The sequence below is a fragment of the Phascolarctos cinereus genome, unplaced genomic scaffold, assembly GCF_003287225.1.
Source record: "Phascolarctos cinereus isolate Bilbo 61053 unplaced genomic scaffold, phaCin_HiC Scaffold_4;HRSCAF=312, whole genome shotgun sequence".
Taxonomy (NCBI): domain Eukaryota; kingdom Metazoa; phylum Chordata; class Mammalia; order Diprotodontia; family Phascolarctidae; genus Phascolarctos; species Phascolarctos cinereus.
The window spans coordinates 195,121,719-195,144,219 of record NW_027555847.1 but is presented as its reverse complement, the minus strand read 5'-3'; the positions used below and the strand labels follow the sequence as shown (position 1 = coordinate 195,144,219).

General features: G+C 33.6%; 1 protein-coding gene across 2 annotated transcripts in view; it reads right to left on the bottom strand.

Moving 5' to 3' along the window:
* IFT74 (intraflagellar transport 74) overlaps positions 1 to 22,501 on the bottom strand; it is a 129,473-nt gene that overhangs the window by 49,162 nt on the left and 57,810 nt on the right. For both annotated transcript variants that reach the window (XM_020970028.2, XM_020970029.2), the window contains exons 9-12: positions 14,542 to 14,680; positions 12,441 to 12,503; positions 8,907 to 9,050; positions 3,073 to 3,113 (exon numbers count right to left, since the gene is read on the bottom strand). In XM_020970028.2, the coding sequence (XP_020825687.1) occupies positions 3,073 to 3,113; positions 8,907 to 9,050; positions 12,441 to 12,503; positions 14,542 to 14,680 (387 nt within the window). The remainder of the gene's footprint in view (positions 1 to 3,072; positions 3,114 to 8,906; positions 9,051 to 12,440; positions 12,504 to 14,541; positions 14,681 to 22,501) is intronic.

The window sequence follows — 22,501 nt, the reverse complement described above, 5'->3', positions numbered from 1 at the left end:
GTAAATTCACATTTGCCCCAATGTCAGTTATTCTTATAAACAAATGCAAATTTGTAACAAGTGGATTAAAAACCAACTAAAATTCTTAATTTGGAAGATTTTTAAATATATTAGAATTATTCTGTTTCTAAGTTATTAAAGTGTATGGATATAAGAATTCATATAAATGACACAACTTTTGGCAATAAAACCACCTAACAGTAGGCACATTTCCAAATATCCATTGCTTGATGTTCTCTCCTTAGCACAAGTTCCTTTCAAAAAGAGTTGCTTTTAGAATCACTTTTGTCTGACAACCCAGAAAGACAGGCAACTGGACCTAATGAATAAAGCCAAACATTCCCTGGTATATGAGTTATCAAGATATGAACAAACATCATGAGAACTGAACACTATTCACAACTACATAAAGGTGGCTCCCAATGACTACCAGTAAGAAGAATGCAAATCAACATAATCCTGAGGTTTTACCCTACACCAGCAAATTGGCAAAGATGACAAAATATGAGGAAGGTCATTTTTAGAGGGATGGTGGTGGAAAGACAGACAGACTCCTGTGATTTATTTCATAATTCAGGGATGTCTTTAAGTTTGCAGACTTTGAAACTAAACTGGTTAATCTCCAAAATATTCACAAGGATCCCTGAGTACAGGGACTGTTTCATTTTTGTCACTGTATCCCCAATGCCTAAAAGTGTTTGGCAAATAGTAGGAGCTTAGTAAATATTTGTTGCTTGAAGATGAGAGATGGATTTAATGGGAAAGGTACTGAAATCTGTAACAGAGATCAAAATATATCTTTGCCTGTTCATCCTGTGGATCTCACTCAGTCCTACCAAAAGGTAAAAGAGAGGCCATGGCTCTTACTCACTGGCCACTGTCTTTCATCCCTGGGCTAATGAAGAGGCACTAGAGTCATAAAGCTATCAGGGTTGTAAAGCGTAAGAACTGTGATGTGTGTGGGAATTTCCTAATCCCATCTGTCTAGGTGCCACAGATACCTAGGTCCTGATTGGGTTAAAACCATACACGTAAGGAATGATACCAGGCCCAGAAGGGAAGATTTTGGGAACCTGGAAGAGGACAGGAGACAGCAGAGTAGGGAACTGTTAGATGACGATAAGTAGAGTGTGGTAGGAATTTGTGTGGGTGAAGACCCACAACTGGCTATCAGGAAAGTGGGATCTGACCTACCTTTACATGTTTTGATTAGTTGGTCACAACACCCTGTGAGTCATCCTATGACCCCCACTTTGAGGACTAAATCTTTAGGCTAAATCTTTCTGATTAACCACTGTTGTCAGCAAGAAAATTTTTTTTAACACAACCCTATATATATATATATATATATATATATGTATATACATATATATATATATATATGTGTGTGTGTGTGTGTATACGTACGTGTGTGTATATATGTGTGTGTGTATATATGTGTGTGTGTGTATATATGTGTGTGTATATATGTGTGTATATATATGTGTGTGTGTATATATGTGTGTGTATATATATGTGTGTGTGTATATATACGTATTATATATATATAGCTACTAATTTATAAATCTAGTAAAACTAACTTATAATATCTACTAATTTATAAAATTATATACATGTTCATACTAATAATTATGTACATTATTAAACTTAGAGAGAATAAAAATATAAAAGGGATAGGATGAAAATGAAATAATATTCAATATTCAATCCTAGAATCAATACAGAGCCACTGGATTTTATAGGGTAGTGGAGTAAAGTGGTCAAAACAAACTTTAGGAAAACTACTTTGGTAGCTATATAAAGCACAGGTATCAAACATTCAGCCTGCAAGCCACATGCAGCCTGCAACATTCCTAAGTGGGGCCTGAACCAAATTAAAATGTAACTGGGAAATATTTGACAAAATAAACAAAAATATAATAAAACATAGGTGATGTTGATATGTAGCTTTCTAAGACAATATGTTCTCATAGAGATCTTTAGGTATAGTTATAAGCAGCACATGTTTCTATTTGATTTTGACATCATTGATGTAGAGAATGTATTGGAGAGGAAAAAGACTTAAGTCAGGGAAACCAATTAGGAGACTACTGCAATAGTCCAGGTCAGAGGTGATAAGCCCTGAACTGGGAAAGTGGTTATATGAGTAGATAGAAGTGAACCAATAAAAAAGATGCTGTGGAGGTAGAAACAATAAGATTTAGCCACTGACTGAACATGTGGGTTAGGGGAAAATGAGAAGTCAAATACCAAGGCTGCAAATCTGAGTGATTAGAAAGGTGGAGTATCCTAAAATGAAATGGAGAAGTCATGAGGAATAAAAGGTGAGGGGGCAGGGCTGGGTTAAGGGAGAGCAGACATAATGAATTATATTTTTTGACACCTTGAGTTTTAGAAAACTACCAAAAAATAAAATCAGAAATGTCTCAATAAATAGTACACAATGCAGGAATAGATTTAAAGTGAGAGATTAGGCTGGATAGAGAGATTTAGAAGTCATTTGCATAGAGATAATAATTAAATCAATGGGAGCTGAAAAAGTCACCAAGTGAAAGAAGAAAGAATGGCCCTGGACAGAGTTTTAGGGTATACCCATGGAAGGAGACTGAGCATAAGCAATAACAGGCAGAAGGAAAACCAAAAGAGAGAAACGTCACGACAATTTAATAATAACAATAATATACTACTAATAATAACTAGCACTCATATTGCACCATAAGATTTGCAAAATGCTTTACAAATATTATTTGTTGTATCATTTGATAAAAACAACCTTAGGAAATAGATACTATTATTATCCCCATTTTGCAAATGAGAAAATTGAAGCAGACAGAGGTTAAATGACTTGCCCAGGGTCATACAAAGTGTGTTGTAAGTTAGATCTGAACTCAGATCTTCTTGATATCTAGTCCAGTTTACATTGTTTAAATTTGCCTATTCTGCGAGGTAAAAGTTATACCAGTATTGATGTTATTAATGTGAACCATAAGATGAACAAATATAATAATTTTAATCTCATATTCATTTAAAAAATAAAGAGTAGGGAATGGACATAAGGAAAATGATACTTACTGCCTCTCCATGCCTGCTATTTCCTGGTTATCTTCTTTAACCTACAAAGCACAATAAAATAGTATGTAAGGAATGAGTGAATGAAGCTAGTAAATAACTAAAATAACAGAGAAAAATCAAACAGTTCAAGCATAGATTTTCCCCAATACAGTATGTATCATTGAAATGTTAAATCTGATTCACCTTTTTGAAACCTATATAATTCAGTAAAATCCAATTTATGGATTTCAAAGGGGGAAAACACAAATGGGACCATGCCCTGGTTTCTTTTTTCTTTAAATAAGGGGTGTGAACTACCACACCTGAAGCTTTCTTCTTAGTCCTGCTAGGTGATGGGGGGCCCTTAGACATGTACCCTAAGATACTTTTTTAAAAGAGTCACAATAGTATTTTATTTTTTTCCAATTATATATAGATATATAGAGAGATAATTTTTAGCATTCATTTTTACAAAATTTTGAGTTCCAAGGTTTTTTCCCTCCTTCCCTCCCTTATCCTCTTGCTAGAATGATAAGCAATATAGGTTTTTTTATATATACACACACACATATATATGTATACATATATGTACAATTGTGTAAAACATATTTCCATATTAGTCATAGTTGTGAAAGAAGAAACAGAACAAAAGGGAAAAAAACAGAAAGTGAAAATTGTATGCTTCGATCTGCATTCAGAATCCATCAGTTCTTTCTCTGGATGTAGATAGCAGTTTCCATCATGAGTCCTTTGTAATTGTCTTAGATCACTGTATTGCTGAGAAGAGCTAAGTCACTCACAGTTGATCACCACACAATGTTACTGTTACTATGTACAATGTTTCCCTGGTTCTGCTCATTTAACTTGGCATCAGTTCACACAAGTCTTCCCAGGTTTTTCTGAAATCTGCCTGCTCATCATTTCTTATTGCACAATAATATTCCATTACATTCATATACCACAGCTTGTTAAGCTGTTTCCCAATTGATGGGCATCCCTTCAATTTCCATTTTTTTGCCACCATAAAAAGAGCTGCTATAAATATTTTTGTACATGTAGATCCTTTTTCCTTTGTAGTAGTATTACTAGATCAAAGGATATGCACAGTTTGGTCGCCCTTTGGACATACTTCCAAAGTGCTCTCCAGAATGGTTGGATCAGTTCACAACTCCACCAACAGTGCATTAGTGTCTCAATTTTCCCACATCCTTCCCAACATTTATCATTTTACCTTTTTGTCATGTTAGCCTATCTTGATAGATGTGAGGTGGTATTTCAGAATTGTTTTGATTTGCATTTCTCTAATCAAAAGTGATTTGGTATCACCCTTTATGTCTAAATCATGTACCCATTCTGACCTTATCTTGGTATATGGTGTAAGATATTAGTCTATCCCTAGTTTCTGCCACATTGTTTTCCAGTTTTCCCAGTAGCTTCTGTCAAACAGTGAGTTCAAATCCCAGAAGCTGGGGTCTTTGGGTTTACCAAACACTAGATTACTATAGTCATTTACTACTGTGTCTTATGTATCTAATCTATTCCACTGATCTATAACTTCGTTTCTTAGCCAGTACCAAATAGTTTTGATGATTACTATTTTATAATGTAGTTTGAGATCTGGTATTTCTAGGCACCTTCCTTTGCATTTTTATCATTAATTCCCTTGATATTCTCAACCTTTTGTTCTTCCAGATGAATTTTGTTATTATTTTTTTCTAGCTCTATGAAATAATTTTTAGTAGTTTGGTAAGGCACTGAATAAGTAAATTCGTTTAGACAAAATTGTCATTTTTATTATACTGGCTTGTCCTACCCACGAGCAATTGATATTTGTCCAGTTGTTTAGAGGTGACTTTATTTGTGTGAAAAGGTATTTCGTAATTGTGTTCACCTAGTTCTTAGGTTTATTTTGGCAAGTAGACTTCCATGTATTTTGTACCGTTTACATTTATTTTAAATGGAATTTATCTTTCTATCTCTTGCTGCTGGATTTTGTCGGTCATAAATTAAAATGCTGATGATTTATGTGGGTTTATTTTACATTCTGCAACTTTGTTAATTATTTCTAATTGTTTTTTTAGTTGATTCTCTAGAATTCTCTAAGTATATCATCATATCAATTGCAAAGACTGATACTTTTCTTTCCTCGTTGCTTACTCTAATTCCTTCAATTTATTTTTCTTCTTTTATTGTTATAGCTAACATTTCCAGTACAGTATTGAGTAGTGGTGATAATGGGCATCCTTGCTTCACTCCCAATCTTACCAGAAAGGCCTCTAGCTTATCCCCATTGCAGACAATGCTTGCTGATGATTTTAGAGAGATACTGCTTATCATTTTAAGGAATGCTCCTTTTATTCCTGTGCTTTCTAGTGTTTTTAATAGGAATGGATGCTGTATTTTGTCAAATGCTTTTTCAGCATCTTTTGAGATAACCACATGATTTCTGTTGTTTTGTTATTGATATGGGCAATCATGATGATAGTTTTCCTAATACTGAACGAGTCCTGCATTCCTGGTATAAACTGTACCAGGTTGTAGTGTATGATCTTTGTGATAGATTGCTGTAATCTCCTTGCTAGTATTTTATTTCAAAATTTTGCATCAATGTCTATTAAAGAAATTGGTCTATGGCTTTCTTTCTCTAAAACAGCTTTTTCTGGTTTAGGTATCAAAGCAGTATTTGTGTCATAAAAGGAATTTGGTAAGACTTCTTCTTTGCCTGTTTTTCCAAATAGTTTATATAATATTGGAACTATGTTCTTTAAATGTTTGGTAGAATTCACTTGTGAACCGATCTGGCCCTAAGGATTTTTAATTAGAGAGTACATTGATGGCTTGTTCAATTTCTTTTTCTAAGATGGGGTTATTTAGATATTCTGTTTCCTCATCTGCTAATCTGGATAATTTATATTTTCATAAATATTCATTGATTTTGCTCAGATTGTCAGATTTATTAGCATATAACTGGGCAAAATATTTCCTAATGATTGCTTTAATTTCTTCTTCATTGGTGGTGAGTTACCCTTTTCATTTGTGACATTGGGTATTTGGTTTTCTTCTTTCTTTTTTTAAATCAAATTAACCAGTGGCTTATCTATTTTATCGCTTTTTTCCCCCCATAAAACCAGCTCCTAGTTTTATTTATTAGCTCAATAGTTTTCTTACTTTCAGTTTTATTAATCTTGCTTTTGGTTTTCAGGATTTCCAATTTGGTGCTCAATTGAGGATTTTTAATTTGTTCTTTATCTATTTTTTTAGTTGCATGCCCAATTCATTGGTCTGCCCTGTCACTATTTTATTGATGTAATAAAAATTTAGAAAAATAAATTTTCCCCTAAGTACTACTTTGGCTGCATCCCACTCATTTTGGTATGTTGTCTTGTTATTCTCTTTAATAAAATTATTTTGTTTCTATGATTTATTATTTGACTCACACTTTAGGATGATTATTTAGTTTCCAATTAATTTTTAATCTATCTTCCCACTGCCCTTTGTTAAATGTGATTTTATTACATTAAGATCCAAAAGGGATGCACTTAATAGTTCTGCCTTTTTACATCGGATTTTGAAGTTTTTATGACCTAATACATATCCCATATACTGCTGAGAATAAGGTATACAGTTATCCCTTCCACATTGTGGGGGTTAGGGGTATGGTGCCCTCATGATCTGGAAGATCTGTGTAAAATTTTTGGCCCTCCCTTCATACCAGAGAAGAAGTCTGAATTATTATTGGAATTATAAGATAAAATATGTTGATACTATACAGTACTACACATGTATTTTATGCATTTCTGAGTTTCTAAACTTTTTCTGTGTCATCTGTTGACTTTTGTATATCATCTATGGCTTCTTACAAAACTCCCAAAAAATTCCATTTAATTTCTTATGCTAACTCAAAATATATCGAAACTGCAATGGGGAGAGTTGTGATGTGGAAGGGATAATTGTATATTGATTCCCAGATGGTGACTATGAGGCTTGTCAAGTGGTCTGAGACCTTGAGAGAATATGACTGGACAATCAAAGTCTTTCATTTCCAGAAAGACTCACCTAGAATAGACTGCTTTTTGATACAATTATGACTCTCTCTGACCCCCTCTTATTTCTACCCTTTGCTCCTACTTCAGAGTACTCCTTGAGTCCCGGAGAAATAGTTGAGGTCCTCTTCAATTGGCAGGCTTCCTTTCCTTTGTGATGGTTCTGACCTCTTCCCAAAAAATACACAAGTTCAAAGCATTTTTTAATTACATCCACGACATGGAAAACACTGGTAGTAGCAATAATAGAAGGCCTTAGTTTTAGTCTAAAAACAGAGAATGGAATAACTTTTCCGAGGTGGGAGTAATCTCCCCCATAGTGATCATAAAATATAAACAAGGAGTTTTCCAAAGATTTGCAAACTATTAGCAACCATATCAAAGAAAGGTCCAAATCTCTGATAATAAGAGAAATGCAAATCAAAACATTCCTCAAAATAGGAAAGGTGTCAAATCAGAGGAGTTGTAGAAAGATAGACACACTAATGCATTGTTGGTAGAGCTATGAATTGGTATAACCATCATCAAAAATGACCTGGAATTTTGAAAACCAAGTGACTAAAATGACTACATCCACTGACCCAGAGATTCCACTGTTAGGTATATACCCCAAGGAGGTCAAAACAAAAAGGTAGGTTTCATATACACCAAAACATTTATAGTAGCACTTTTTACAATAGCAAAGAAATGGAAACAAAGTAGGTGCCCATAGATTGCAGAATAGCTAAACAAATTATGGTACATGAATGTGGTAATGGAAGACTTTGCTAATGTCTCTTAATACTAGTTCCTTCACACATTATTTATCTGCAATTTATCCTGATTATAGTTTGTTTTTAAATAGTTGTTTGTATGCTAACCTTCCCATTAGACTGTCAGCTCCTAGAGAGCAAGAATTATTTGCCTTTCTTTGTATTCCCCTAACCCCCAGTACTTAGCACAGTGCCTTGCACATAATAGGTACTTAATAAATGCTTGTTGACTAGCTAACTGAATGTAAGAGGAAATTACTGTACTGAAAGAAATGAGTATGAAAATTACTGAGAAGCATGGAAACACTTACAAGAACTGAGGCAAAATGAAGTAAGCAGAACCAGGAAAACAATATACACAATGACTACAACAATGTAAATGGAGATGATAACTAATGAAACTGAATTATGTGAAATTATAATGACCAAGCTTGGCTCCAAAGAAAATATATGAGAATACACCTTCCCCTACTCCTTTGCTGAAGTAAAGAACCACAGGTACGGGATACTGAATATAATGTCAGACTTCTTTTGCTATGTTACTTAGTTTTGTGGAACATTTTTTTCTTCCTTTTTTCATATTTTTTAAAAAATAAAGGATGGCACTCTCAAAAAGGGCTAAAGGGAAGGACATATTCAAAAATAGGTAATGTAAAAAAATCAATAAAATTCATTTTTAGAAACATGTAAATTCAAATTTGCATCTTATAAAATGTATATTAAAGGAAGATATTAAGCCTTCCAAACATGGAAATTATAAAACTACAAATTGGAAGATACGGTAGCCATTAAAAATTACTTTTGATGTGGACAAAACTGTGAGAAAAATTAGTCAATTTCATGTCAAAAAAGTGAATTTTTACCTATTTTGACTTATTATCAAATATATCACATCAAGTTTAGATGGAACTGACTCTTAAAGGAAAGGTATTCAATATTTTAAGATAATAAACTAGTGCATTAATTGCTCAGTACAGCATAAGCTTCTTGGCTTCCTTTCTAATTCTTTTTGCTAAGGTTAAGACATACCATAAACATATATTATAAATATTTTTCCTACTTGTTTAAGTAATCGTTCTCTCTCTTCCATTGGAGATCCCATGCTCTTGTCTTCTGCAATCATTTGATCTCGGTGAGACTCCAATTCATAAAGTTTTTCATAAAGAAGTACAGCCTCTTGTTTTACCTGGGAGTGTGCTATTTCCTAAAGAGAAAACAAAACTATTTACTTTGGAGTTGACAACAAAACAGATTTTGGATTATGAGTATGAGATAAGTTGAAGAGTTTGTCACCAGCATCTTAATCAATTACGATGAAAAACAAGCATTTGTTAAGGGCCTAAATATGTTCTAGGCACCGTGCTGGGTTCTAGAGATACAAATCTAAAGAGTGAAACTGTCCTATTCTCAAAGAGCTCATGTTCTAATGTATTTAAAAAATATATTATGTAGAACCTAAATGTCAAACATGCAGGCCCCATTAGCCTAATAATTTAGTTCAAAGTTTTATCACTAACTTCTTCACCTCCACATAGCCTGCAAAACCCCCATTCGTAGCCTGAACCAGATGGAAATATAAGTGGGAAATATTTAACAAAATGAAAATATGATAGAATATTGATAATGCTATTATGTGGTTTTCTAAGTCAATATGTAGTCTGTAGGGATCCTTATTTAAGGCTCTGTTTCTATGTGAGTTTGACATCACTGATATAGGGCCCCATAATTTGTAATTTATGGGAATATTTGCATGTGGTGCTGTTAAACTATGAATAAACATAGTAACATTTTATTTATATTTAGTTTTAACAATACCACAGTGCATTTATATAGGGTGAGTCAAAAATTCCTATGAACCTACTTAAGTCCTTTTTAGCGTAGGTTCACAAGAGATTTTGGCCTTCCCTGTGCAAACGGTCTGCCTGGCTGTTCAGTGCACCCATTTAAAAGAATGGGCCTTTGGAGGGAAAAATATCTTCCCCTTGAACAGATCAGAGAGGTATTCTTCTATGAGTAGAATATCACTATTTAATAATAATAATAATAATAATAATAGCATAACAGAATAAGTTAGTGAAGTAATCAGTGCTACAAAGTTGAACTCATATACTCTATGTACTCAAATACAGTTTGCACTCTTCAGGTGGTCTACTTGTCCTTATCTTCATGTTGCTCTAGACAACTCTCTAATAACATAAGTTGCAGAGAAGATGCCAACTTATATTGATAAGGAGAGTTACCTATTTTGGGAGATCCCTTAAATCACTGAGATTAGAGGACCAATCCCTATGGCAACTTATTGTTTCCCTCTATATGGCATATTCACTTTTCTTACTCTACTTTTGCTCATGCTATCCAATTCAGCAATTACTGAGTATCTTCTATGTGGCATTGTGCTACAATGGTTTTAAGCTGGAATGAATGAAGTAACAGAGGCAACAGGTGTAGATCATTCAGTATATTTAGCAGAAAAATAAAGGAAAATGGTGGGAAAGCAGAAAGGATAGCAGGTTAAAGTAAATTTTTTTTTTTGTATTTTGCTAGGCAATGGGGTTAAGTGGCTTGCCCAGGGACACAGACAGTGAGTATCAAGTGTCTGAGGCCGGATTTGAACTCAGGTCCTCCTGACTCCAGGGCAGGTGCTCTATCCACTGTGCCACCTAGCTGCCCCCTAAAATAAATAATTTTTAACAAACATAAAGGAGACCTGAGCATTTTAAAAGCAGAAGCTATAGGGCTAATGGAGTGGTAGATAGTAAAGACACTTGAAAAGAAGGAATTCGATCAGGAGCATAATCTCTCAGGAGTTGAGAGGGGAATGTGATCTAGAACTCAAGTGAAAAAATTAAATTTGGGGAGAAGAGTAGGAGGGATGCCTTTTCTTTGGAGCCTGGAAGAAATGAAAAGCAATGCTGAGGTTTCCCTTTGTATGAATGTCCTTCTCCCTGCCTCTCTGTCTATATAAATTCTATCCCTCTTATATAACCTAGCTCAAGTTCTACCACTTATATGAAAACTTCCATTACGATTCTAGTCTGCTAATCTCTCTTTTAACTGTTTTATACTTACTGCCTGAAGTAAATAATTACTTAACACATTTGCTGAGCTGGAGAGAAGCACCAGAGAGCATGTAGTCCAGGACTTATTGCGTAGAAAACAAGTCTATGGCTGAAAAAGGCTAAGTGACTTAGCTGAGATCATATGGCTCATTAGTGATAGAATATGTGTGTGTGTGTGTGTGTGTGGGGGGGTGTCTCCTGATTTCCAGTCCAGTATTCTTTCTACTACACAACACTGCCATCTACCTATCCAACCTAGCCGACCACATAATTTAACATTTTATTAGATGCTGTATCGTTCAGCACTTATGTGTGAAAATGGAATCTTTCTAAATAAACTGTAAATTCAATGTGAGAAAGGACTATGTTTTATATTTAAATTGTAGACCTATAGCACTTAGACACATATAAGTTACTGGAGAAATATTTGTTAATTGAGATATTTCACATCATAATCTTTAGGAACTTAGAGGCTTATGTTTTATTTAAGTTGATAATAGCACTGAAAACATTTCTTAACATATATGACACAACTTTAAAAGGCATCATTTAGTAGAGGACAGAATACAGGAAGATCTGGGTTCAAGTCCCTTGATACAAACTGGCCTTTAGACTCTGGGTAAGTCACGTAACCTCTCAGTGTCCTAGGCAATTTTCTAAGATTATAAGTTACAGATCTACATTAGTAGGGGGAGTTTCCTCACAGAGAGCTCCTATGCTAATGAAGTCACAGAACTGGAGGAAAAGAAAAAGATTTATCTCTTCATGGAAGAAGACTGATGGACTTTTTAAAAAAATGGTTGTGGTTACTGTCCCTATTCCTGGAGCTAGAACACGTGGCATGTGACTTAAGTCCATGACCACAACTCAAATAACTTAGCAAAGTGACATCTGTGTAGTGGAAAATCCTGACACCCACATGGGACAATGTAGTGGCCCTGCTCCTTGAATAAGGTATATTTCTGTTATGTCCTACCACTTGCAGATAGTCTACAGTGATTTACCACATGGAAATAATCAGATATTGACTATATTTAATATCTGAAAATAAAAAGGTAAACAGCTATTTTAAGAGCAAAGTCTTAAGATATAATCTTATAACATTCTGACATTTTATTCAGTAGCTATCAGTTAGATGGTGACAATTCTGCCAATCAAAAAACACAGCTATACTCTGCCATTTGCCTGTCTACAACAAAAATTGAGAAAAGCAGATGGAAGACGGGAGAAGGAGAAGAAAAGCACGCAGGGTTGGAATTAAGTAACATTCACTATTGTTGAAATAGTGTTGTGTTGGTGTACAGAAGGAACTCCCTTTTTTCTTCCTTCCCCCAATTAAAATATTTATGATCTTGAATCGAGAGTAGAATTGTTGAACTATTTAAAATCACTAACTTACAAATTTGTAACTTTCTGTACCAGGAAAGTAAAAGGCTGAGTCCCACTAACCTAATAATTTAGTTCACAATTTGATCAGGCCCAATTATCTTCTGTATTTGGGTAATAATAAAGCTTTTATTTAATTCCATACATACAGTTTCCAGACCTTCTTTCTTCATATTTAGTGAATCTAATTCCTGCTGAAGTGTATCTAATTCCTAGATAAAAGGGATAAAATGCCAAATGTTAGTGTGACCTAAGTATGAAAATAAGTCATATCTGTATATTTCAAAATTATAGATAATAACTTGAAGTAAAAAATCAGAGATTTGAAACTATAAGAGACCCTAGAGGTCATCTAATCCAAACCCCTCATTTTACAAATGGAAAATGAGACCCACAGAGGTGAAATGATTTGCCCAAGGTCACATAGGTATTGAGTGTCAAAGTCAGGATTTAACTCAGGTCCTCTGCCTCTAAAACCAGCATTTTTTTCCATTGTATTATGCTACTTCTAATAACTACCCAAAATATATTTTGTCTAGAACTTGAGTATCTTATTTTTCTACTTCTTTTATCTTGTTAAAGATAACTACATATAGATAATATATATACATGTGTATATTTTGTTAAAGAGAAAAAACCTTTCCAAAAAATACCACTTTGCAAAAACATTGGCTAAACTGCCAAATTTAATGTTACTTTCACACTTAAAAGTTACAGGACTTGTATATCTAGTGACTTTCAAGAAAAAAAGCATAACTGTTTAAGATCACTGCTTGACAAGTGCTTTTTCATTCATTCATTCATCATCTTAAGTTATAAATGGAGTATTGGAGCTTACATTAAGCCTTTGGCAATTAGCACGGCTCCTTTGCTAGAATGCATTAATTCTTCATGAAAGGTCTCTAGATAATAGAACTTCTTTTAATAGTATTTTGACATTTCTATGATGCCTTTATTTCAAGGTATAATCCTGTACTATCTATTTGCACTACAACTCATTTATATTGTATTACAGGACAAAAACCCTCTTGACCTCTCTGAATGGAGGGAAAATACATATCAAATCAAGACTTAAATTGACTGGTAGCACTTACAAAGGATCCAAATAGCTGTTTCACACCCCATACCAAGATTAAAATAACACTTCTTGAAATTTTCTTGGGTCAAAATCATGACTTCTTGGGGAATTTATCTTTTGGGACCAAGCAATGGATACCAGAGAGATTAAACAAGAAGCAAGATGAGAAGGGTAGTATTTCCTGGTGCTGATTCAAATTTACTTTATTTCAGATTCCAGGCTTTTTTTTTGGGGGGGGGGGAGTAGGGCAAATCAGGCAATAAAAAAAGTGGGAAAGGCCAAGTATTGATGTGTCTTCCTTTGAGGGCTGCAAAGTTATAGTGCATAGATGATCTCAATGCCCTATGAAGACAGGTGATAGATATGAAACCTTTGTGTCCTGTTATGCACTTGTATTTACATGAAAGCATGAAAAGGCAATAAAAGAATTACTGTGTCCCTATAACATACATCAGATGACACAAAGAGAATATTTAGATAGATAAACTAGAAAGATTTTGTATAAATTTCAGGGTAAGAGAGATGCAGCAGTGAATAAAACTGAAGCAAAATACAAGAAATGCAGCAGTGAATAAAACCGAAGCAAAATACAACCCAATAAAAACTGGGTTATCTGGTATCAGCATGGAATAATCCATTCTGGATAGAAGAGGTTACTAGATACCTAAACATGTATCCAACTCTTTAAGGATGGCACACGAATGCTCTGAGTCTTTTTTGGTATAGTTAGCTAGCTCCTTTAGACAGCAGAGGTATTTTATTTTCTGCCTCTATCATCACATTTCTTCTTAGTTGTCAAATTGTACCTCATTGCCCCTTCTAATCTCTACTACTGCTATAACAATGGGACTCTTTTCCCTTGAATTTTTTTCCATCCCCCCCCCCCCCCCCGGTTTCTTTGGTCAATTCTCCTGTTCTTTCCATTTATTAAATATAATCCTTGTAGTTCTTTTTTTTTATCTTTTTCGTTTTAATTGCTGCCTTCAATTCAAGAGTTGAGCTTTTGCTGCCACTGCCACTGAGTGAAGGAGACTGGTTTCAGAGTTCAAGACAATGAGGACTCCAAAAGGCTAGTCTTATTATTCAACTTGAGAATGTACCATGGAAACCAGCAATTTAATGTGTGTTTAATAAATTTTAACCTAAAAATAAAGGAAAGACATTGCCATTACCTGTAATAATTTTTCATTCGTAGTTTTCATCTCTATATACTTGACTTGTTTTTCAGGAGACATATTTTTAATAATGCCATCTGCTGCTTGTTTTTCTTGTTCAATTTCCTCTTCTACCCGCCTAATTTGTTTTTCTTTCCTGGAAAAGGAAAGGACATATTCTCTGTATCACATTGAATAGAATAGTTAAAATTAGTAAATGAACTTTCACCAACAAAAACATTCAAATCAATGTCTTTGATTCTAAAAATCATTAGCCCTACAAAAATTTGTATGCCCTGCAAAATTGATCTATCTCACCTCTTCTACTTCTGCCCCATTCCAAACTCCTTTCAATAGATGTACTCTTCATTCATTAGACAAAGAAGATAAAAGTACCTGCCTGGAGCAGATATCATCAGGAATCTCACACAAAGATTTTCATGAAACATCAGAAAAAGCAAAGGTAATAAATAACATGAAATATTAAATTTCAGTTTCACTGCTTAAATTTTTTAAATTTCTGATTACAGAAATATACATATGACTACAGATACAAAGATCACCATAACATATATGTATGTGTATATATATTTTAAAAAATATATGTATGTGTACATATATTTAAAAATATATGTATTTATGTACGTATATGTGTATATTTGCAGCAGCAGGCAGCTTGGAATTACTGAAAGTGCTATATAGTTTCCCAAATGTAATCAACTATAATCTTTTCCTTATATTTAATCTAGTTATATTGCCCATGAAAATTATTTAATTAAATTACTATATGTTCTTCATCATTTTGCTTTTCTTCTGGGATAACAGAGGTGCTATCCTGAGTTTCTTATGAATATTACTGAGAAGGCACTGTAGGATATTTCAAGGCTATGTGCCATTAACATAGTGTCATATGAAAATGAAAGATGGCTTGTTAGCTACAGGATCAAGATTGGAGCTGAAGGGAAAAAACTCATTAATAACAAAACAGGTGTGATGGCCTAGAAAGAAGGGAGGGAATGTGTGACTAGAGAGTGTGGTGCAGGATAGATGAAATTGGCACCACCATCTTCAGTGACTGTTGAAAACATTTTTTCTGTCATTATATCTATTATTGTATCAGTGTGTGTATCATTGCATTTTCAGACAATCTATAAATACTGGTTTACTTTTTAATACTCTAACTATGTAATTTTTTACCAATATTAGCAAGTGGACACCAATGAAGGAAATGAAGAATATCCATGATGATATTTGTACTGTATGTAGAATCAGAAGATGTAAATAACTTGCAGCTAAATGAAAAGATGAGTCACAGATTCTCCTTGAAGAGGTATATAAAGAATTTGGTTTCACTGTGTGCCCAAAGGCAATAAAAAACATTTCATAGGATATTGAGTCACTTCATCTTTCATTATTCATGACGAGCATGATAAACAGAACACCAGGAAGATAACTACAGCTTATTTTCCAATATCTGTTGCACAGAATGAAGTAGAAAAATTCTGTGAAGAGCCAGATAAGACACTTTCAGCTAACTTAAACGAGAAAGCAGTCCTCCCACATACCTATTCCAGCAACCATGATATTCTCACTAGACTAAATAATGATCAACACTAGGTAGGAGGGTGAACCCAAAGACAGGAAGGTCAGTGAAAGAACCCAGAATAAGACCAATCAAAGCAAATCACCCCACCCAAGGCACAGCAGTGGGTGGAGCCTGGCCCTGCCACAAAATCCCAATTCAATAACTAAAGGTAGAGAAGAGATGAACACCAACCTGTATAAAATTATATACTAACTACATAGCAATTTCAAGCAAAAACTCAAAAGGAAAAAAAGGATTTTTCACAAGGACTACTAAATACTTAGGAAAAAAATAAGTGCAAGGGAAAAAAAGAAATAAAGACTCTTGAAGAAATAAACTGAAAGGAGAATTAATAACTTAGAAGAGAAAGTGTTAGGGGAAGGTAGGTGGCACAGTAGATAGAGCACAGGCCCTGGAGTCAAGAAGACTTGAATTCAAACTTGGCCTCAGTCACTTGACACTTACTAGCGTTTGACCCTGGGCAAGTCACAACCCCCATTGCCTTGCAAAAAAAAAATAAAATAAATACATGTGTGTGTGTGTGTGTGTGTGTGTGTGTGTGTGTGTGTGTATATATATATACATATATATATATACATATATATATATATATACATATATATATATATATATATATATATATATATATATATATATATATATATACACATATATGCCAAGAAATGGATTCTCTGAAGGCTGGAAGAGAATACTAGAAAATACCAAATGCTCAGTAAATAAATATTTATAAAACACTTATTATTAAGTGCAAACAAAAATCAATCATCCATGAAACAGCAAGAAATATTGGAACAAAATTAAAAGACTGAAAAAAGTAGAAGAAAACAAAAGATATCTGATTTAAAAAACAATAGACCTGGAAAAGTAGTCAAAGAGAAAATTAAGAATCATTAGACTCTGAAAACCATGACAGAAAGAAAAGCTTGGAAAATATATTTCAAGAAATCATAAATGAAAACTGCCAAGATCTATTAGAACTAGAGGGCAAAGTAAAGATAAAAAGAATCTACCAATCATTTCCTGAAAGGAAGACCAAAAGGAAAAGTTGCAATAATGGCAGAGACAAAATCCAGAGCTCCCATGTAAAAATTTAAAAAAAAATACTTCAAACATTCAGAAAGGAGTTCATAGGAGTTTGACCTGCTCCATGGCTTCAGTTATTTCTATGCAGATGATTCCCATATCTCTCCTGAGATTCAGTCCTGTACCACTAAATGTCAAATCTCCAAATGATTATCCCATAAGCATCTCAAACTCATCATGTTTAAAACAGATTTCATTTATCTTTCTTTCTAAAGACCACCATTTCTCCATTTCTTTATTTCTTTCCAGCACACCATCAAGCTTCTCATTACCTAGGTTTGCAAGTTTGAAGTCACTTACTACTTTTTTCTATCCCTCACTCCCATGTCCATTCATTTACCAAGTTCTGCAAATCCAACCTTTGCAAGTGGGTCAAATAACAAATCATAGAAACAATATTTTCATTAAAAATAATGACAACAATGGGACCATATGCCAAAATGAGTGGGATGCAGCCAAAGCAGTACTTTGGGAATATTTATATCTCTAGACATATACACTGATAAAAGAGAGAAAAAGCAGAACAATGAACTGGGCATGCAAGTAAAAAAAAAACTAGAAAAGGAACAAATTAAAAATCCCCAAATTGATCACCACATTGGAAATCTTGAAAATCAAAGGTAAGATGAATAAAACTGAAAGTAAGAAAACTATTGCGCTAACAAATAACTAAGAGCTGTTTTTATGGAAAAAAAACCCAACCCAATAAGATAGATAAGCCATTGGTTAATTTCATTTCAGAAAAAGAGAGAAGAAAACCAAATATCCAGCACCAAAAATTAAAAGGGTGAATTCATCACCAATTAAGAAGAAATTAAAAGCAATTATTAGGAAACATTTTTCCCAATTACATGCCAATAAATCTGACAATCTGGGTGACATTGATGAATATTTATGAAAATATAAATTACCCAGATTAACAGATGAGGAAATAGAATACCTAAATAACCTCATCTTAAAAAAGAAATTGAACAAACCATCAATGAACTCCCTAAGAAAACTTCCCCAGGGCCAGATTTGTTCACAAGTGAATTCTACCAAACATCTAAAGAACGATTAATTCCAATACTATACGAACTATTTGGAAAAACAGGTGAAGAGGAAGTCCTACCAAATTCCTTCTATGATACAAATATGGTTTTGATACTGAAACCAGGGAGAGCAAAAACAGAAGGAAAACTATAGACCAATTTCATTAATGGATATTGATGCAAAATTTTTAATAAAATACTAGCAAGGAGATTATCGCAATATATCACAAAGACCACACACTATGACCAAATGGTATTTATACTAGGAATGCAAGGATGGTTCAACAGCAAGAAAACTATCAGGGTAACTGATCACATCAACAACAAAACCAACAAAAATCATGTGATTGATTCATTAGATGCAGAGTCTTTAACAAAATACAATACCTACTCTCATTAAAATCACTAGAAAGCATAGGAATCAAATGGGCCTTTCTTTTTTTTTAATTTTTATTTAATTTTATTTTTCCATATGCTTTTGAGTTGAAAATTTTTTCTCCCTTTTTCTCCCCCCCACCCTCCCCAAGATGGTGCACAATCTGACATAGGCTTTACATTTACATACCCATTAAACATATTTTCACGTTAGTGAAGTTGTAAGTAAAAATTAAAACCAATAGGAGGAACCATCAGAAAGATGAAACAAAATTCAACTTAAGGTAAAAATAAGTGAGAGCGATTCGACTTCCATAGTTCTTTCTTTGGATGTGGACAGCATTTTCCATCCCGAGGCCTCTGGAGATGTCTTAGATCCTCGTAATGCTGAGAAGGGTTCACTTTAACATTCTTAGTCATTGCATAACGTGGCTGCTATTGTATACAAAGTCCTCTGAGTTCTGCTCACTTCACTCAGCATCAGACCATGTAAGTCTTCCCAGGTTTTTCTGAAGTCAGCCTGTTCATCATTTCTTATAGAACAATAGTATTCCATTACATTCATATACCACAACTTGCTCAGCCATTCCCCAATTGATGGGCATCCTCTCAATTTCCAATTCTTTGCTACCACAAAAAGAGCTGCTATGAATATTTTTGTACATGTGGGTCCTTTTCCCAATCAAATGGGCCTTTCTTAAAATGAAAAGTAGTATCTGTCTAAAACCAAGAGCAAGCATTATCGTTGCAGGGACAAAACTGAAGCCTTTCCAATAAGATCAGGTTTCATGAAACAAGGATGTCCATTATCACCACTATTATACAATATTGTATTAGAAATAGCTATAGCAATAAGAGAAGATAAAAGAATAAAAATAGGCAATGAGGAAACAAAACTATAACTCTTTGCAGATAAAAGAAACTTAAAGAATCAACTAAAAAAACTAGTTGAAACAACCAACAAGTTTAGCAAAACTGTACAAGAGAAAATAAACCCACATGAATCATTCTATTCTATATATTTCCAACAAAACCCAAAAACAGGAGCTAGGAAGAGAAATTCCATTTAAAATAACTGCAAATGACATAAAATACTTGTGAGTCTACCTTCTAAGAAAAACCCAGGCTGGAAACAGGAGGACCTGAGTTCAAATCAGGCCTCAGACACATTCGTACTAGCTATATGACCCTGCTGCTAAAAATAAAGTAAACAAAATAAAAATGCATAAGCAAAGGAGAAAGAACCCAACCATAGATAGCTAAGGGGATAGAGAATATCTGGGTTCATATTCAGAGGAAGACAGTAAAGTTAAAAAAGCCACTCCTTACTCAAAGAGAAATGTCAAGTGGTCACAAACCCAAAGAAATTTCTTAGAAGGACTTCAAAAATCAAATAAGAGAGATTGAGGAAAAATTAGGAAAAAAATAAGAGCAATCCAAGAAAATCAAGAAAATTGTGAGAAGAAAAGTCAAGAAATTAGAAGAAGAGATCCAAAAACTTAAGGAAGAAAATAACTCCTTGAAAACTAGAATTAGGCAAGGAGAAACTAATGCCATTATAAGCCATGAAGAAATGATAAAACAAAATCAAAAAATGAAAAAAAAATAAAAGAGAATGTCAAACCTTAGAAGAACTACTAATCTGGAGAACAGATCAAGGAGAGACAATGTAAGAACTGTTGGACTACCTGAAAGTTACAACAACAACAACAACAAAAAGGGTCTTGATACAATATCAAGGAAAATTGCCCTAAAATTTTAGAATGAGAGGACATAAATAGAAAAAAAAATCCACTAATCATCATCTGAAGGAGAACCCATGATGAATACTTATAGAATATCATAGTTCAGTTTCAAAGCTCCAAAGTTAGAAAAAAATACCACAAGCAGCAAGAAAAATTAAAATACCATGGAGCTACAGTCAGGATCACAGAAGGCCTAGCAGCTTCTACATTAAGACAGTAGTTCTTGAAACATAGTATTTCAAAGAGCTAGGGTTGCAACCAAAAATAATTTACCCAGCAAAGTCGAGTATAATCCTGAACAGCAGCAACAAAAAATTGACATTCAATGAACTGAAAGACTTTCAGGTATTTGAGATAAAAAGATTGGAACTTGATAGAAAAACTTAAATGTAAGATTCAGGAGAAACATAAGGTAAACACTAAAGACTAATTATAAGGGATTTAAGGCCAAACTGTTTACTTCTTATATGTAAAAATATTATCAGTACTCTTAAGAGTGTCATCATTACTTGGGTAGTTTGAAAGAAAGGCTTGGGCAGAACTGAGTAAAATGGATTGATTCTAAAAACTAAAATTATGTAGTGAGAGTTAAGAAGGAGGTTCTCATCTCATACAAATGAGGGTGTGAAAGGAAGAACTGATATAGAAGAAGCAAGTTGGGGCAGAGAGCTGGTAGTACTAGAATCTTACTCTCATTGGAACTGGTTTAGAGAGGGAACAACATATACATCTAGAAGATTCTTCTAAAATGATAAAGAAATAAGAGTGCAAGGGGATAGGATAAGAGAGGGATTTTCAGAAGGGTGCGTAGATTAAGAATTAAGAGGATGGGGGGCACTCTTAGAAGGGAAGGTAGATTAAGTAAGGAGAGGACAAGATACTGGTTAGAAGTTAATTAGATATGTAAGAAGGGATAGGGTAAACAGGGTGAGAAAGGTAAATAGTGAGGAAAAATAGGATGGACTGAAGTACTCAACTAGTAATTATAACTTTGAATGCCAATAGGATTAGTCTATCCACAAAGCAGAAACAGCACAATGGATTAAAAAAAAAGAATCCAACAATATGTCATTTATAAGAAACACAAGATTTAAATAATTAGAGAAATATTAATTGTTCATAGGTAGGCAAAGCAAATATAATAAAAATGATAATTTTATTTAACTAATCTATATATTTAATGCCACCCCAATTAAATTACTAAAAAATAGATTTTGCTGAGTTAGAAAAAATAATACAATTCATTTGGAAGAACAAAAGGTAAAAAATTGCAAAAAACATTAATTAAAAAAATAAAAGGAGGTTCAGCACTACTAGACTTCAAACTACATCATAAGGCAGTAAATATCAAAACTACCTGGTACTGACTAAGAAATAAAAAGGTAGATCAGCGGAACAGAGTAGACATACAATTTACAGCAGCAAATGAATATAGTAACCTAGTGTTTAACAAGCATAAAGATTTAAGTTTTTAGGACAAGTATTCATTATTTGGTAAAAATTGTTTGGAAAACAATTCAGCAGAAATTTGGTATAGACCAGCATCTTAAACCATGTATCAAGCTAAGGTCAAAATGGATATAGGAGCTAGATATAAAGAGAAATATCACAAGAAACTTAGAAGAACATGGAACACATTACTTATCAGACTTATGGACAGGAGAATAATTTATGAATAAACAAGAGATAGAGAGCATTATGAGGTGTAAAATGGAAAATTTCAATTATATTAAATTAAAAAGTTCTTATACAAATAAACCAAGATTAGAAGAAAAGCAGAAAATTAGGGGAAAATTTCATAGACCATCTTTTAGTTAAAAGTCTAATTTCCCCCAGTATATAAAGAACTTTGCCAAATTCATAAGAATATATGTCTTTCTCCAATTGATAAATAGTCAAAGGATATATGAACTGGCAGTTTTTCAATGAAGAAACCAACCTATATATATATACATATATATATATATATATATTATATATATATATATAGTCATATGCAAAAATGCTCTAAATCATTATTGATGAGAGAAATTCAAATTAATGCAACTTTGAGATATCATCTTAGACCTATCAGGTTGGTTAAAATGATAGCTGTCCTTCAATTGGGAACTGACTGAACAAGTTGTGGTATATGATTG